A 17,183-nucleotide genomic window follows, 5' to 3' on the forward strand; every position below is an offset into this window, starting at 1 on the left:
TTCGCCACTTTCTCAAAATAAAAAAGTTCACTCACATTCTTCCATTATACCGATAATTTAACCTTAAGTTCATAAAAACAACGTCGTACATTTAAGAGCTGTGAACTCAAACGGTCCAACGGATGGAAACTGTAGACAAGGGAAAGGATTATAAATGCATTTAATTTCCAAGCATAACTCTTAGTTTTCAAAACCTTTAGTCTTCAAAATGTTTCAGCCTGAACTCAATTTCCTAATTTTTCATTTGCAATATTTAGTCTTACTTTAGTAAGAGAAAGCTAAAAAGGTGGAGAAAACTGTAATATAGTTATCAAAAGTAGGTGGCAACTTGCAAACAGGATAATAATACTGTTTTATTGCGGGTAGAGAGGACAATCGTCCGAATGTTAGCGGTGCAAGTTGTGCTTGTTAAGATAACATCTGGAATTGTTAATTAGCTGAGGCATAAGGCTGGCTCCCTCCACTGGCCATTCAACAACGTTTTCTCTTCTCTCGTTCGCTCTCTCTCTCTATGTGTATGAACTTATATACGTAGATGCAGAGAGAGTAAGATATTGAGATATACATGCATCATTCAAGAAAAACGCAATTTCCGTAAGTTTCATATTCTTTAAACTGATTTAATCGTTATTTTGATTTGACATTTATAGCGGCTAATCGCTTTCCTTTAAAGCCCATTTTACTGAAGATGTACACTAATTAATATTAGTTAATATTAAACTAAGGATTCAAGATTGGCGAGGAATCGGTCAAATAAAAAAAACAACTGTCATTTTGCCAACGTTTCGACAAATATATTGTCTTCTTCAGGGCCTGGATATTACAAATACACAAATACAAACAAAAATAAAATACAATAAATACAATTTAAATTTATTGTATTTTATTTATTTATTGTATTTTTATTTTTATATTACTGTGTTTTTACTGATTTTCTGTGTTACTGAATTGTTTGTATTTGTAATATCCAGGCCCTGAAGAAGACAATATATTTGTCGAAACGTTGGCAAAAAGACGAGTTGTTTTTTATTTGACTGATTCGAGGAATTGGCGAGGCTATTTAATATTAGTAATAATTGCAAACATTGCTAAACTTATGAGTGCGAAGAAGTTTTGGCTGAAATTAAGATGGTTACTGGGAAATCATGTTTCCTTCTCATTTTTTTTTGTGTTATAATTGAAGCCATCATTTAATGAAAATTGGAAGGTGAGTTGAAGGAAAGCTCGAGATTTACTTTAACAGGAAAGCCTAAGGGTTATCATCAGATTTTTTAAAAATCTACTTCACGATAATTCTAAAGACAATGGTCACACATAAAATTAGTTTGAAATAATTGAACTCTGAAAAGAAGATATAATACTGAACTCACTATCTAATAAAATCTCATAGTGTGGTTGAAATTCGTATAATACATTTATAATTTACTTCCTAGACTATTGTCTAATATTATACTACGATGTATATTATGTAATTGTTTATGGAAATGTGTTTTACCATAAGTTCTCCACTTTGTTTGATGGTGTGGTGAAAATATAGTGTAATTAAGTTACATCTGCCGAATGTTGTTGTTTTATAATACAATAGAAAGATGGTAATGTTGATAAAGTAGTCAGTTGATGAGAAAAGTTTGATGAATGATGAATGTAGAGGAGTCAGTAGGTCATTCTACAGAAACTAAAACAAAATCAGTTGTAGGGTTTTGAAAGTGGGGGGGTTTGAAACTGTCGAACCATACCAAAGCACTACACACATAAAACAAGTGTCAACATTGTTTTAGATGTTTTTGATGTAATTCTGGGTATGAACGCGCGTGGACGTGTGCGTGTGGGGGTATGAGTTAGAGGCTCTTTCCTCTTACAGGCGACGTCATACAAACATATTTTCTCAAACCATAGATTTGGTTTGGCGATTGAAGAGAGAGTTTGGGAAAACGGTGGAAAGTGGTGATAGAGCCAGAGCGTGGTGAGGGACCATCCATTGTAAGGAAGAAGGACCAAGGAGGAGTGCCAGCTCGAAGGAAGTAGCGACACTTATCGCTGTCCCCTTTTCATTATGCTCAAAAGACCCATTTTGTCATTGTCCTGCACTCATTATTCCTCTCCTTGCCAGCATCACGATCTGCTCTTCTTCAACATCCTCCCGCGCCATGCCACCACAGTTCTTCCACACCATTCATAAAACAGAAAAATTACCTCTCCTGTAGGTATGGAAAAAAAAAAATACTCACACCAATGTTGAATGTGGGCCTTTCAGCAAAGAAACGGTTGTTGATGATACTGGGTGCTAGAATAGTATTTAAAAAATAATTACCACCACCATTCTTGGAGGCCTCCTGTGGTAAAGAAGAAGCAAGCGAATGGCGAACACAATTAAGAACCGTTCTTCTTTCTCGCTTCTCATTCTGTAGCATCACCACCAAACATCCGGTTCCGACTTCCTAGTCACACTTCTTAAGTACTTTCTGTGGTGTCCTCCACTTTTCTAATGTTCTGTACAATCTTACGTTGTGATGCTGTTTGTTCGCTTTAAATTCTATCACTTTATATTGTTTACTGAAAAATTTTAACTCTATAATAATGTTTTGTTTACCTAAGGGTACCTAAATAACACAAAAATAAATCTCTTTTTGCGCAATTCCCTCGACATTTCGATGTTTCTCAACGTTAAAATAATTTAAATATATATTTACTCCTTTTAAGCAATCAGATATTAAAAATAATTAGGTATTGATTAATACGTTTTTTATTTTCTTAATAAAAGATATTTTACCTAACTTTTTACAATGGTATACCAGTAAGGAAATCTAGAACAGTTTGAGAGAGGATCTGGCGAGTCTGAAAAACATTTAAGCACCAAAGAGACTGACTGCTGGGTAATAGAGTTCAGTTTTAGTTTAAGCTTCTTCTTCTTCTTCTTCTTATTTGGCACTAGAGTCCATGATGAACCTTGGCGGCCTCAATAATGTTGTGCCATTCGTCTATCTCTTAGGCGCTCTTCTCCATCTTCTTACGCCCAAATCTCTTAGATCCTGCTCAACATCGTCGAGCCGCCATCTCTCCCGGCGCCTCCCTCTCCTTTCTAGCCCCTCCTGGTGGTCCAAGAAAGAGTTTCTTGGCTATTCTTTCCTCCTCCCATTAGTTCTAAGTGACCTAACCATCTAATTCTTCCTTGTTTGATAAGGCCAATTAGATCAGGATCAGCATAAAGATCTCTAACTTTTTGTTGGTCCTTATCCTCCACCTGTCCCCTTCCAGAATGGGGGCCATATATTCTTCTTAAAATTTTCCTCTTCCAGACATTAAGAGAAAGCGTTCATCCTCCTTAGTAAGAGCCCACGTTTTGTTCCCTATACAACACAATAGGTCTCAAAATCCTTTTATTATAAGCATGCAATTTGGCTTCTCTTGATAGGGTTCTAAAGCGCAACACTTTCTGTAAGAACCAGAAGCTCCTATTGCATGCCGTTATTGTCCCTTATAAGAGAGTTAAGTATGTTCAATCATAAACGTTTTACTTTGAGAAGAATATCAATATATAAAAGTACCTCACTTCCGCTTTGGACTAGGGCAGAATTTTCAGCAATTAGGTCACAGGAAAATAAAGTTACAATTCAATCGTAATGGCCGGTAAAAAAAGTCACAAAAATATAACAATGTTTTAGCTGTGTAAGGAATGATTATATCAAAAAATACTTACCACATTTTACATAATGGAAATTCTTAGAGCATAGAATTCAATAGGAAAATCGCCATAAACTTCAAAATTTGTAGAATAAAGTGGCCCTTCCATCTAACCGATTATCTTCTTATAGTTTATTATTTATAGTTTAATTACGACTGTTTGATAATATTCCCAATTTTACACACTCGTTTCTTAGACACAAAACAATGCACAATTTAATTAACATACCACAACACAGATAGTAACAGCAAACGCACATATTGAATTTCCTGGTACTAAAATAATGAATATGAATCGGTCAATATAATAATTATAGAAATGAAAGGAAACTTAATAGCTTGTATTTCCCGTTCATCATTTATTTCCTTTATTATAAAAGTTTTTTTTAGTTTTATTACTTCTTCTTTTCAAATACGAAAATGGTATTAAAATTATTAGGAAATTGGTATAAGATAAACCTGCAAATAGGATCCATTTCCGTTGTAGACATGATAGATATCTTTATTAATTCAATTTTGTTTAAGGAAAAATTCTAATTGAATCATCATTACTATTGTTTAAGTTTGATCATAAGGCCACTATATAAAAACAAATTTAGCGGCCTTGACCATCTGAGGAGTCTATTGTATTGTTGGCCGGGTAATAAAGCCCATATTTCGACTAGGTAATACTTTCACAAAAAATAAAAATTATAGCTTTATCAAGAATTTGTGGATCAAGAATGCTTACATGAGGATGCAAACAAAATTGGACTTTTTTCTTACCACTTATTGACGTAGTGAAATTTCATTGAAGCTTGAAATTCGTTTGGGGGAAAAACCGGTTATAAGTTCAAAATTTATTCAGTAAAGTGGCAGGCACATCTGCTCAACCGAGTTCCTTTAAATTTTGAACTATTAAACTGGTAATGTGACCAAACATTGCATACTTTAAAGAGAGCTAATCCTCATCTACGAGGGTCGTTTGAAAAGTCCGTGCAAAAATAAAAACTACTTAATTTTTTGGGGTAAACCTTTTTTATTTTTCAAAAGTCTCCTTTTAGGCTTATACACTTCGTCCAACGCTGCTTTAGTTTGTTGATCCCTTCCGAATAATAGGATTTGTCCAAGTCTGAAAAATAGCAATTCGTTTCTGCAATCACCTCCTCGTTCGAATAAAATCTTTTTCCCGCCAGCCATTTCTTCATATTGGGGAACAAATAGTAGTCCGAGGGAGCCAAGTCTGGAGAATAGGGGGGATGTGAAACGAGTTGGAACCCTATTTCCATTAATTCTGCGACCACAACTGCTGAGGTGTGAGCTGGTGCGTTGTCGTGATGGTAAAGGACTTTTTTGTGGGCCAATCGTGGGCGTTTTTCTTGCAGCTCGGTTTTCAAACGGTCCAATAACGATGAATAATATGCACCTGTAATAGTTTTACCCTTTTCCAGATAGTCGATGAGGATTATTCCTTGCGAATCCCAAAAGACAGTCGCCATAATCTTTCCGGCCGAAGGAACGGTCTTCGCCTTTTTTGGCGCAGATTCCCCCTTGGTAACCCATTGTTTAGATTGTTCTTTGGTCTCAGGAGTGTAGTGATGTATCCATGTTTCATCCACAGTGACGAAACGACGCTTAAAGTCCTGCGGATTCTTCTGGAACAGCTGCAAACCGTCCTTGCAACACTTCACACGATTTCGTTTTTGGTCAAGCGTGAGCAATCGCGGCACCCATCTTGCGGATAGCTTTGTCATGCCAAATGTTGATGCAAAATATTATGTACCCGTTCATTCGAGATGCCCACAGCACTAGCAATCTCACGCACCTTCACTCTTCTGTCATCCATCACCATATCATGGATTTTATCAATGATTTCTGGAGTAGTAACCTCAACAGGGCGTCCAGAACGTTCAGCGTCACTTGTGCCCATATGGCCACTCCGAAAATTTTGAAACCACTTATAAACTGTTCTAATCGAAGGTGCAGAGTCACCATAATGTTTATCAAGCTTCTCTTTAGTCTCCTGAGACGTTTTGCCTTTCATAAAGTAGTGTTTAATCAACACACGAAATTCTTTTTCGTCCATTTTTTGAAAATCACTCGACTTCCTCGATTCAAACGAATGCCAAACACAAAGAAATAGACCGATCTGGCTGAAACTTGGTGTGTGTTCTTCCAAGAGATGCTACTAACTAAACATAACCTCGATACGCGCCAGTGGTGCTATCTCTCTGACTTTGCACGGACTTTTCAAACGACCCTCGTAGATCTGCAGATATGCGCCTTAATGAAGGATACCCAAGAGAAAACGCTTAAATAAAAGTTATACTTCTGCATGTATGCAAGGAGAAATCGTATTACAAAGAAAAATATTGAAACCATTTTCGTGGAAATCCCAAAGGACCCTTAAAAAAAATCCTTCCAACTAAGTGGTACCATCATTTGGCAGAACCGTTTACCTGGATACTAACAAATTTAGAGTCCTATCAGACCAGATTCTCAATCTGTAACTACCTAATTTTGTATTTGTTTTATTTGTAAATTTTTACGCAACATTTACAAGATAACTTCTTTTTCAGGATTCGATTCGCAAAACAGATTGGACAAAAGTACCACCCTCAGTCACCTTTCTTCATCGCCCAATGGTAAGTTTATTGTTGAATCCAAAAAATTTCCGTTTTTATATTATTTTTAATGATATTTGAGAAGAGATGATGCAAAATAAAGGTCATAAACTATCAAAATGTAAGGAAACAATTTCATTTAATTTAAATTGAACAACTTTTTTTTCAATTTAAAAATGACTGTATTTCAGATTATTCAAGTAAATAATTAAAGATGTTTTCTCGTTTTATCTGTTAATTTTACAACTTTTAACGAAGATAAATTTTACTTCTGCGCTCAAATTTACAGAATTTTCTTGATGACGATCTGGTGTTTGCATGTTAATATTTTTATTTTATTATTATTTTGTAGTTAAAGTGTATCGAGAGAAGGGCTAAGAGAGCGATTGCCTCTCCTAAACTTGAAGAAAATGCTTTTCATTTGATTTAATTGATGAAATTAAAGTTACTTTGCATATCATACTCGTAAAATATAACGATGTTTTCATTGGCCTCGTAGTTCTAAATTAAATTTTATGAATCAAATTACATCAGTTTAAAACAATTAAAGACAAATCATGAATTTATTTATTTAAATTTCTTCAATTTCTTCTGGTAGCTTCGTGTTACTCCTCTGCCACTACATTATTCAGGTGAAAGGTCAGGTGTCCTTTTTAGCAGATTAGATCAGAAGTGCCATTAGATTTACTAAATGTTACTTGAACAAAAGTGGTTTTTATTGATAATAATCAATTAATTTCACTAAGGTAATATTAAGATTGCGCTGCTTAACTGAGTGCTTAATTAACAAAAGTACTTACTATATCCGGTGACCTACTTTTCTTGTAAATTCTTGTAACAAAGGAACATGAGAGAAGACATAACCCCCAAAACCTCTGAAATAAATAAATAAAATAATGTTTTACAAATCACGAAAAACTATTTATTTACATAACCGAATCATCCCTTACTATAAGTTTTTCGATCAATTCGTTTCCCTCCACAATACTCTATCTTCCTGGGTGGAATCTCCTCCAACAAACTCTGCCTCCCTCTTGCTCATCTTTGTAAAGGAACCCTGCTTAACTGCTTAACTTTCGCTAGCCACTGACTCGAGATCATACAACTTACAAGAATATAACAGTTTTTAACTCTATTCTCATAATTCTCTCTACATCTGTTTCCTCAACATCCATTTCATTCCTTATCTTCTCATTCCTTACCAGAACTTCTGGTGAAAATGCTCAAAATGTCACGATTATATTCCTTAAAGTAACAAGAGAAAAAATAAATTTGAAGAAAACGGTATCAAGATTTGTTTTCGTTTTTATTATTAATTCAGCCAAGATTTGGATTTATGCAAAGAGTATGAATAATGTAACAGTAATCGCGTTGATATGTGCAGTTCAATTTATGATGACAAAATGAAGGTAAATAGAAATATTTCTTATGAATAGAAAGGAAATTTATTTGTGTAAGGAAAGGAAGGAATATTTTTACATAAGCGGTGACGTGTGTGCCACTGCAGTAGATCACACTTAGAGGAATATTCCTCCTTAATGGCGGAGTAGGCTGTGTGCCTGTTGTACAAAGATAAATGGAAGAGGCTGCAGTAGATATGTAGCCGTCCGTCTGTATGTGAGGAGTTTGAAAACGCCATTTTGGGGTATCACCATGACTACCAGATTGGTCACGTGGTGCTCTGCAGGGCTCCCTCAACCAAACAATATCTCTTTTTATCTACGCAACGTTTCGGATCCCTTACTAGTCGCTATTCAATCGCAACTTACTGTCTATTCTACTATTCCCTTCTGCATAGGAAATAGTGGGAAAGCTGTATACAAATGAAATAATTTTTCCTAGATTTTTTAAAATTAAGTTGATGCTTTCGTGATTGGATGCAATTGTGCCTAAGTTTGAAGGAAAATCAAGGAGTGCTTTTCGGAAAACTTTAAAATATGTATTTTGTAAAAAAAATGAGAAAACAGTTATGTTTATGTCTAATTATATTATGTCACTATTATATTATATTATATTATATTATATATTTATGTCACTATTGGAATTCCGCCAATGTTTTTTTTTAATGTTCATTATTATCAAAAAAGCGGGGAAATAGTGAACTCATCAGTACTGTACTGTAAACGCAAGCTTGTTACAATAATACTACCCTCTCTCCCCCCAAAAAAAACCTCCCCTGAAAATCAATTTCGCTCAGAAAAAAAAAAATTAAGTAAATACGTTATGTGTATAGGTGTGAATTTACTAAGAAAATTGCGAAAAACCGAAAAATCACTTCAAAATAGCCTGAGTAGCATAAGTTAGGGGCCGTACTTAAATTACGTAACGAACGCAAGGGGGGAGGGTGGTAAGGCTCGATTGTTACCATTCGTTATGGTTCGGGGGAGGGGTTTTTTTAATGCTTGTACGTAATTTTTCCAATTGAATCTATAATTTTTTGGTCATTAATGGAAAAATACTAACGATATTTTTCGCGCCAAATTCTACTATAGCCAACCTTCATACTAAGTGATAATGTAATTAAATAAGTAATAAATAAAAAATATATGTTTGATTTTAATTAAATACTATGCAATGACGATATTCCATAACAAAAAATTACGTACATTTGGCTAGGGGGGGAGGGGAGGTTGACATTTTGTTACGATCTGTTACATCGGGGGGGAGGGATTAAAAAGCTCTTTAAATTGCGTTACGTAATTTAAGTACGGCCCCTTACAATATAAGAAACAGAATATCGAATTGAACTATCTGAGTCGACGGCTTACTTGATGTTCATACTAACTGAGGGAGAGAACCTTAAAACTTGTTTGCATTCTCAAATCAGGCATTTACGTACGTAAAAAATTCATTTTGAAAATTTTTCCTTATCGTAATATTTCCTACTTATTTAGAAAAGCTAATAATAAGAGAGCATCTGAAATAGTCTGTTCACCCTCTTAAGTTTATGACAACTCTGACTGATTGTAACTTAACTAAGTGATCAGACTACCCGAAACAATTAAGACCTCGATTCCCTTTGAACTATTCATTCCTCCTAAAAGATTCTAATTATGCAACCTTCAGTTTTTCTGAATTCGTAAATAACGAGAATACGTGAAATGTACACATCCTTTCAAGGACAATATTTAAACCAAAAACTGTTCGAGTTAGAACTAAACAAACATTGGCACAAATCATAGCGACTAGTTCTATTAAATTCAAACTGATAGAATAGATAAATATTGAACAGAATGTGTGCTAAAGTTGATTATTGAATTTCATTAATAACTTAGTTTTTCAGCTATGAATGACAGTTAAATAGATATCCATGTAGTAGAGAGTTGAATGACGATAAATATGGTGAAATGTTCTCTGGCGAGGGGCCTACATAATGTGGTTAGAACGAATGTTAGTTCGATTATCATCTCCAGTGGGGCATCGGGATACCTCTTTTGTAAAAACTTTCACATTGCAATACTAATATAAACATTAATACTTAATTGTATTTGATCAATTTGATCGCCTATTATTGTAGAATTATAATTTTTTTAGGGATGAACCACGTAGGTAAAAGCTCGTACCATTCACTGTCTACAACGATAACCGAATCTCTGAGAACGCCTAAAACAGGTAAGATTCTTTTATTGATACTTGTTTTCAAAAATCCAAATAGTATTTTAGCAAATAATCATAGCAATTTAAAATAAATGATAATGAGAATGACAGATTAGTCTCACTTATGTTTAGAAGTTTATGTAGGATGGCGGCATGCCATTGGCGATGAATATGTTCATGTTTACACTGTAATGTGAGTATGATTGTTGCCTGCTTCTATCCAAGAAAAAGTTTAACAATTAAACCAAAATTGAAAAGTATTAGCATACTTTACTTAAAGCGACGATCTCAATTATTTGTCAAGAATATTTACACAATAAAAAACTTGAGAGTAACGAACCATGAAAAATGTTAAGTTGTAAAAGCTCTGAAAACCAATTGGGTATTAAAATATTATTACAACGCAAAATTATTGGTTATCGTTAAAGAGTTAAATAAAGAATTGTACCAAAAGATAAACTTATCTGATATTTCATTATAAAACATTTTATTGGAAATGGTTTAATGTCTATTGATATCTCAAAAACTGGAAAGTATTGATGAAAAGTACTCTAGTAGGAAAACAAGATATTGGCTCGTTCTGACAAATTATCTTAAAAGCTAGTAAGTATTTGCATTTACGATTTAGCAGAACATGAATTAATTAGATCAAGGTGTTAAAAAAAGATCGATGGAACGTTATACTACCCCTTAATATACTTTAGTAAAAAAAAACTGGTTATCAGAGTTAAATTAAGAATATAAGCGCGCAAAGGGTAAGTTTCCTGTCTGGTAGAATGACAAATCTGCTTAGCTTGTAGCTGGGCAAGGGAGGAAGTCGTGCTCTAATTGGTCTTAACATCCTCTCAGTAACACCGTGAACAACTTATTAGAGATAGTAGGCACTACCTATCAGGGCGCTAACTTATATTAGCGCACCAATCACTTATACTAACATCTGATAATGTGAGTCATGATGCGTCCGCCATACTGTTAATGTTAACTAAAAGGAATAAATCACTATCCATTAATTTAACCTAATGATAGTGTAAATGCACGTTCTGGTAAGGGATATATGCTCATTCACATGCAAACAGAAACAAAAAAAGTTATATTTTCTCTAAATTTAATCTTGTTTGTTTCAATGATTTAATATCATAATTGAAAGAGAATTTTATCATCCAATGATGATCTAATCACATATTATTGAACGTACTAAGCAACAAATTTTTGTTAGATTAAGTCAGATTTATATCCGAAAAACCCTTCAAAGCTGGTGCTTGTACCTTGAACAAAGGGTGATCTAAGTCTCTTGTATACCGGCTATTGTTTTCCATGCGATGGTCACTGGTGTAAAACGAATGGCTACTTTTTGGAGGAGTTTCAGAGAGATTATAAAGATGTGACCATATTTTTAGATTGTCTTGCTGCACTCCAAGTTTTGTGTAAGCTATATTCAAATTAGAGGGAGAAACTCAACCGCCTTGCTCAAAGAAGTAATGTGAAATGATATGCTAGGATAGAGGACGTTAAAAGAGTGGATGAGTTGACACCGTTCTTCTGTATCGAGGCAACGGTTGTTATATACTTTATGACAGAGAGATAGGATTGGAGGATGAGGTATTTGGAAGAGAAGGGTTTCGCCAGGTCAGCAAAAAGAATGTTTTCAGGGAAATTGGACAAGGAGTTCAGTGTTTCTTTTATCTCTTATTAGGACTCATTTTTAAGGGTCTGGATAGCGTTGACTTAGTAGTCAACCGCTTGAGTAGTGGCCACTCATTGGCTCAATATAGGAAAGATGATGAATTTTGAGGATTTTGGGGAAACGGTGTATTATTACCAAGGTAAGTTCGCCAATACTAAGTGTAGTTTGTTTGAGAGAGGTGTATTCTTAAGCAATTGCAACGGGGATGTCAGAAAGCTAGTTCTGGAAGAGAACCATTAGGATTATTTCTGGAAGGAGATACCAATATACTGAAGGGTCTACGGAGTCTAAATTTTGACTGGTCTTTAGTGTAACATATTTTCAAAACTAGAGTTAACTATAAATATGTAGAACAAGATGAGTAATTTTCGTTTGACTGAAGCGCTACAAATTATGTCAGATTTTGTCAGTTCTGATAATAAAACCACCCTTCCGTTTCATTTTTCAATTGTCTCTTCCGAAGGGTTTTGTTTTTCTTCTTCTTATTCTTCTTCTTCAATACACATAGATCATCATCAATAGCAACCAACCATACTCACAACTATTATGAGTAGCGTCACTACAACATAGCTTTTCAATTTTTGAGATCTGGTAGACGACACGCACCGACGCCATTACGAATTGATAATGTGAATCAGGGAAATGACGATCGACGCTTTTCGTTATAGCATAAAGGGAAGCAGAGAGTAGATCCTCTGGCAGTAAATCATGGAAGAGATGGTAGGCGGCAGGGAAAATACTATGCTACGAATTTTGTGTTCGTGTAAAGTGTATATGTGTGTGAGAGAGGAGCTATAATTGGGCCACGCGTTGTGCAGGAAACAGGGGACCATTCGGGCAGAGGACGCGTGGACGGAAGTCTGAAGGACGGGATCCACCAGACTGGGCATTCATTAGCTTCTGTTGTCAAAGCACAATGCATACCTCATCCAGTACTATATCTCACATTCTCTGTATCTATAGACAGCCGCTTTTCACCAATATCTCTTTTATGTAGCCACTCTGAGGAGGATCAGCTAAACACTAATCATTAACATCAGCTTACCAGCTTAACTGCATTATTCAATTTTACCATTAGCAATACCACTTAATATTTATCTCCTTTTTTTTCACTATTTTAATATCTACACTAATTGAATATAATTTTCTTGAAACGACTCTACTAAAAAGATTGGAAAATTTTCGGCAATAAAAGTGAGGTTGAAAGAAGTGTAACATCACGGTTATCCCTGGATACCAATAAAATCAAAATCCTCTGCAAATTTTACGAACTTACGCTTATTTTTTCTGGCTTCTGGCAGCTCAGTACAATTCTGACAATTTAGCATATTAATATTGGCGACACTTGTCAGATGCTACTTTCTATATCCCATAAAAATACTTCTGTAGGTATACATGCCTAGTTGCCATTCTGAACTAAACCGTTGTCTCATTTCCGCCCATATTTACAACTATAGCAATAGCTTGACAAACATTATTCTCAAGTAAATGGAATCCTGTAACAACTTAAAACTAGCTCTAACTGTTCAGAACAGTTGCTCTTCTGGGAAAAATATGTTCTTTCAACTTGTAATTTTTGTTTAACTGTTCGTACTTATAAATATAATACAGGTGTTGGAACCTATAACATGTTAAAGCGATTTACTTTAGAGAAAAAACAAAGTTTCCCGAAAAATATTTCTATTAAAGACACTTCCTTACATGAAGTTTCCATATTAAGTTTAAAGAAAATGACTGATACCATTTTTGAAAAGTTGCTAAACACTGAAAACTCTATCCGTACATACTATCAATTTATTTTCTTCAAATTTACCATTTTACTTTATCTCAAACCACTATTTACTAATGCAATGCTAGATATTGTAATATATAATGTGTCATCTTTATTTCATAATAAATGCTTAAAAACACTGGAAAATTTGGAATTCCAGCTTAGATTGACCCAAAAAGACTGATTTAATTACTATTAACTTGAGCAGTGCTGGATGTGACAAATGTGGTCGTCCTTATTTCACACTAAATGCTTAAATATTATCACTGGACAATTTGGAATCCTGGCTTTGAAAAGAGTGATTTTAATATCAAATATTTACTTACCAGATCAGTGCTGGATGGTAGAGACAAAGTCGTCCTTATTTTATTATATATGTTCTCAAATATTTAGCAGAACATTTTCAAAATATTTATGATTGATTGGAAATAAATCTTTCCGCATTCCGTAGATTTCAAAACACAGTTAAATCTCAAATTATAACGCTTGATTCTATCGCTATTCATCCTTAACAGTAGTAGAGAAAGTAAAAAATCTGACTTGCAAATATAATTAAGAATATTTGACATTCTTGTTAAGTATTTTATTTCATCCTAACTAAAATGTTTTCATGGAACAGTATTCTAGGAGGATTTAAAATATGTTCACTTGGGATTGCGATGCCGCTTATAAGTAATTCATTTTTTACTTTCTCTGTCTAGCAAAGCATTGCGATATCCCAAATTTTTCACAGAAGTTGTTTAATGCTTGCTTTTTTTAGGTATACTTTGCTATTCTTAAATGTTGCTTGCTATTAATATTTATTTCTATTTTATTTTTTCGGGCCACCTCAGTTTAAATATATTTGAAAAGTTTAAAAAAAATCTATTAATTCTCTTCATGTTTAATAACTATTAATAGTAAAAATTAAATAATATCCGTTCAAGTAAGAACAGATATCCCGCCGCCACTTCAGATGTTAGTTCCACCTTCATCTGCTGAGATATCGCCACTGGAATAGTATTGTACTTCGGTCAATATCAGAGTGATTCTCAACTTTCCTACCAGATGGTACAGCAAGCTGGAACTGAACTGAAGCAACTGTCCCACGTTTTGCTCGTTAATTTATTTTAATAAATTTGTTTACCTTTGTCTTAATTATTTAAACAAATTATTTACTACAATAAGGTATTATTGAAATACTAACAAACTCCAACAAATGTAAATTTAAGCCTGATTTGCAAGTAAATTTGTTAAGGATCTGAAAAAATCTGATTTTAGTTATTAAAAAAATTATTTACCTAGTAGAAACTCAAAATCCACTGTGAACTAAAAGTTTTTTTTTAACTTCCTGAAGTATCAGCGTTTATTTACAGAATGCAGGCACTGTAAAGTGTACATCAAGCGTTTATTTGAATGAGAGTGTGAGAGATGATGAGCAGCAGTTTGAGTTCGCTAAACCGAAGCAATTATCTAAATCCTCTGCTGGCGCTTTGTGAATGATGTAGGTGTAAGTGTTGTCATACCTCGTAGGTATGACTACCCGCAGGGATATCAATATCTCTGTAGAAGTAAGAGTCTAGTTCTTCTAAAGGAGTTTTTATTATTACAAGTATGTAAAGTTAACAAAAAAAGGCTGTGGCAATACCTACGATGGTCGTTTGAAAAGTCCGTGCAAAAATAAAAACTACTCAATTTTTTGGGGTAAACCTTTTTTATTTTTCAACATAGTCTCCTTTTAGGCTTATACACTTCGTCCAACGCTGCTCTAGTTTGTTGATCCCTTCCGAATAATAGGATTTGTCCAAGTCTGAAAAATAGCCATTCGTTTCTGCAATCACCTCCTCGTTTGAATAAAATCTTTTTCCCGCCAGCCATTTCTTCATATTGGGGAACAAATAGTAGTCCGAGGGAGCCAAGTCTGGAGAATAGGGGGGATGTGAAACGAGTTGGAACCCTATTTCCAATAATTTTGCGACCACAACTGCTGAGGTGTGAGCTGGTGCGTTGTCGTGATGAGAAAGGACTTTTTTGAGGGCCAATCGTGGGCGTTTTTCTTGCAGCTCGGTTTTCAAACGGTCCAATAACGATGAATAATATGCACCTGTAATAGTTTTACCCTTTTCCAGATAGTCGATGAGGATTATTCCTTGCGAATCCCAAAAGACAGTCGCCATAATCTTTCCGGCCGAAGGAACGGTTTTCGCCTTTTTTTTGGCGCAGATTCCCCCTTGGTAACCCATTGTTTAGATTGTTCTTTGGTCTCAGGAGTGTAGTGATGTATCCATGTTTCATCCACAGTGATGAAACGACGCTTAAAGTCCTGTGGATTCTTCTGGAACAGCTGCAAACCGTCCTTGCAACACTTCACACGATTTCGTTTTTGGTCAAGCGTGAGCAATCGCGGCACCCATCTTGCGGATAGCTTTGTCATGTCCAAATGTTGATGCAAAATATTATGTATCCGTTCATTCGAGATGCCCACAGCACTAGCAATCTCACGCACCTTCACTCTTCTGTCATCCATCACCATATCATGGATTTTATCAATAATTTCTGGAGTAGTAACCTCAACAGGGCGTCCAGAACGTTCAGCGTCACTTGTGCCCATATGGCCATTCCGAAAATTTTGAAACCACTTATAAACTGTTCTAATCGAAGGTGCAGAGTCACCATAATGTTTATCAAGCTTCTCTTTAGTCTCCTGAGGCGTTTTGCCTTTCATAAAGTAGTGTTTAATCAACACACGAAATTCTTTTTCGTCCATTTTTTGAAAATCACTCGACTTCCTCGATTCAAACGAATGCCAAACACAAAGTAATAGACCGATCTGGCTGAAACTTGGTGGGCGTTCTTCCAAGAGATGCTACTAACTAAACATAACCTCGATACGCTCCAGTGGTGCTATCTCTCTGACTTTGCACGGACTTTTCAAACGACCCTCGTACTTTTTCCGTCTGAGGTTTGTTTATAAATTTTTCAAAAAATTAAACCTCTTACCGCTTAAGACGTCCTATTTAGGAGAATATGTAAATTATCCCAAATAATTTTAATTTTTCAATTTTCTGATATGCTTTACATCTAACTACCTACTAAAGATATTGATCTTAAAGTCAAAAATACAAAAATTATACATTATTACACTCTGCAATTTTAATTAGGGACAAATAGGTCTATTTTTATTCATTATAAATTCGTAAATCAATTCAGTTTTGTATAGATTAAAAAACACTAGGTAATAACACATCTGAGATATGTTGGTGAAGAGAAGGTGTCCTAATAGTACCCCTTTGGCACTATTAGTAAGTTGGATCACGCGAGATCACACTTGGCGAAATAAAATTAGCAAAGACTTTGAACTTAGCTATAACTATTAGGGTGCAGATATTTTCTTTAATGGGGACACAATGGCAACTTTATATTTATATTATAAACAGTGTCATATCTTACCGCTAAGGCACATTTTTTCAAAAAGCTATTTAAAAGAAATTATTAGTGAGATTAGATCGAAGAAAAAAAAATCTATATTAGCTAATTCTGTGGAATATTTAATATTGCATTGAGCGAAGTTCTTAAATTTATTATTGTTCAAGTTATAATAGATCTTTAACCGATCACAAAGTTATCTGTAGAAGGCACCTTCATAAACTGCTTTTTTGCTCTCGCCCTTAATGCAGGTATTTTGAAAGGATAAACCACTAAAACGTGACAGGATTGTTTGTTTCTTATTTCAGGCAGCTGGAAAAAAAAAACTTTGCAAATTATTTTGTCGTTTTATATCATCTAATTCGTTTGTTCTAACTTAGAGGGATTTTTAAGCAAAGCTGGAGACAGATATTTTACAAAATTTAATGAAATTCAGTATTTT

General features: G+C 34.6%; 1 protein-coding gene across 2 annotated transcripts in view; it reads left to right on the forward strand.

Annotated features, from left to right (window-relative positions):
* The window catches only part of Ets65A (DNA-binding protein D-ETS-3), a 109,195-nt gene that overhangs the window by 18,344 nt on the left and 73,668 nt on the right, over nt 1–17,183 (forward strand). For both annotated transcript variants that reach the window (XM_074119703.1, XM_074119702.1), the window contains exons 3-4: nt 6,240–6,305; nt 9,819–9,896. In XM_074119703.1, the coding sequence (XP_073975804.1) occupies nt 6,240–6,305; nt 9,819–9,896 (144 nt within the window). The remainder of the gene's footprint in view (nt 1–6,239; nt 6,306–9,818; nt 9,897–17,183) is intronic.

The sequence above is a fragment of the Rhodnius prolixus genome, unplaced genomic scaffold, assembly GCF_049639745.1.
Source record: "Rhodnius prolixus isolate KJV_2025 unplaced genomic scaffold, Rpr scaffold_2, whole genome shotgun sequence".
Lineage (NCBI taxonomy): Eukaryota > Metazoa > Arthropoda > Insecta > Hemiptera > Reduviidae > Rhodnius > Rhodnius prolixus.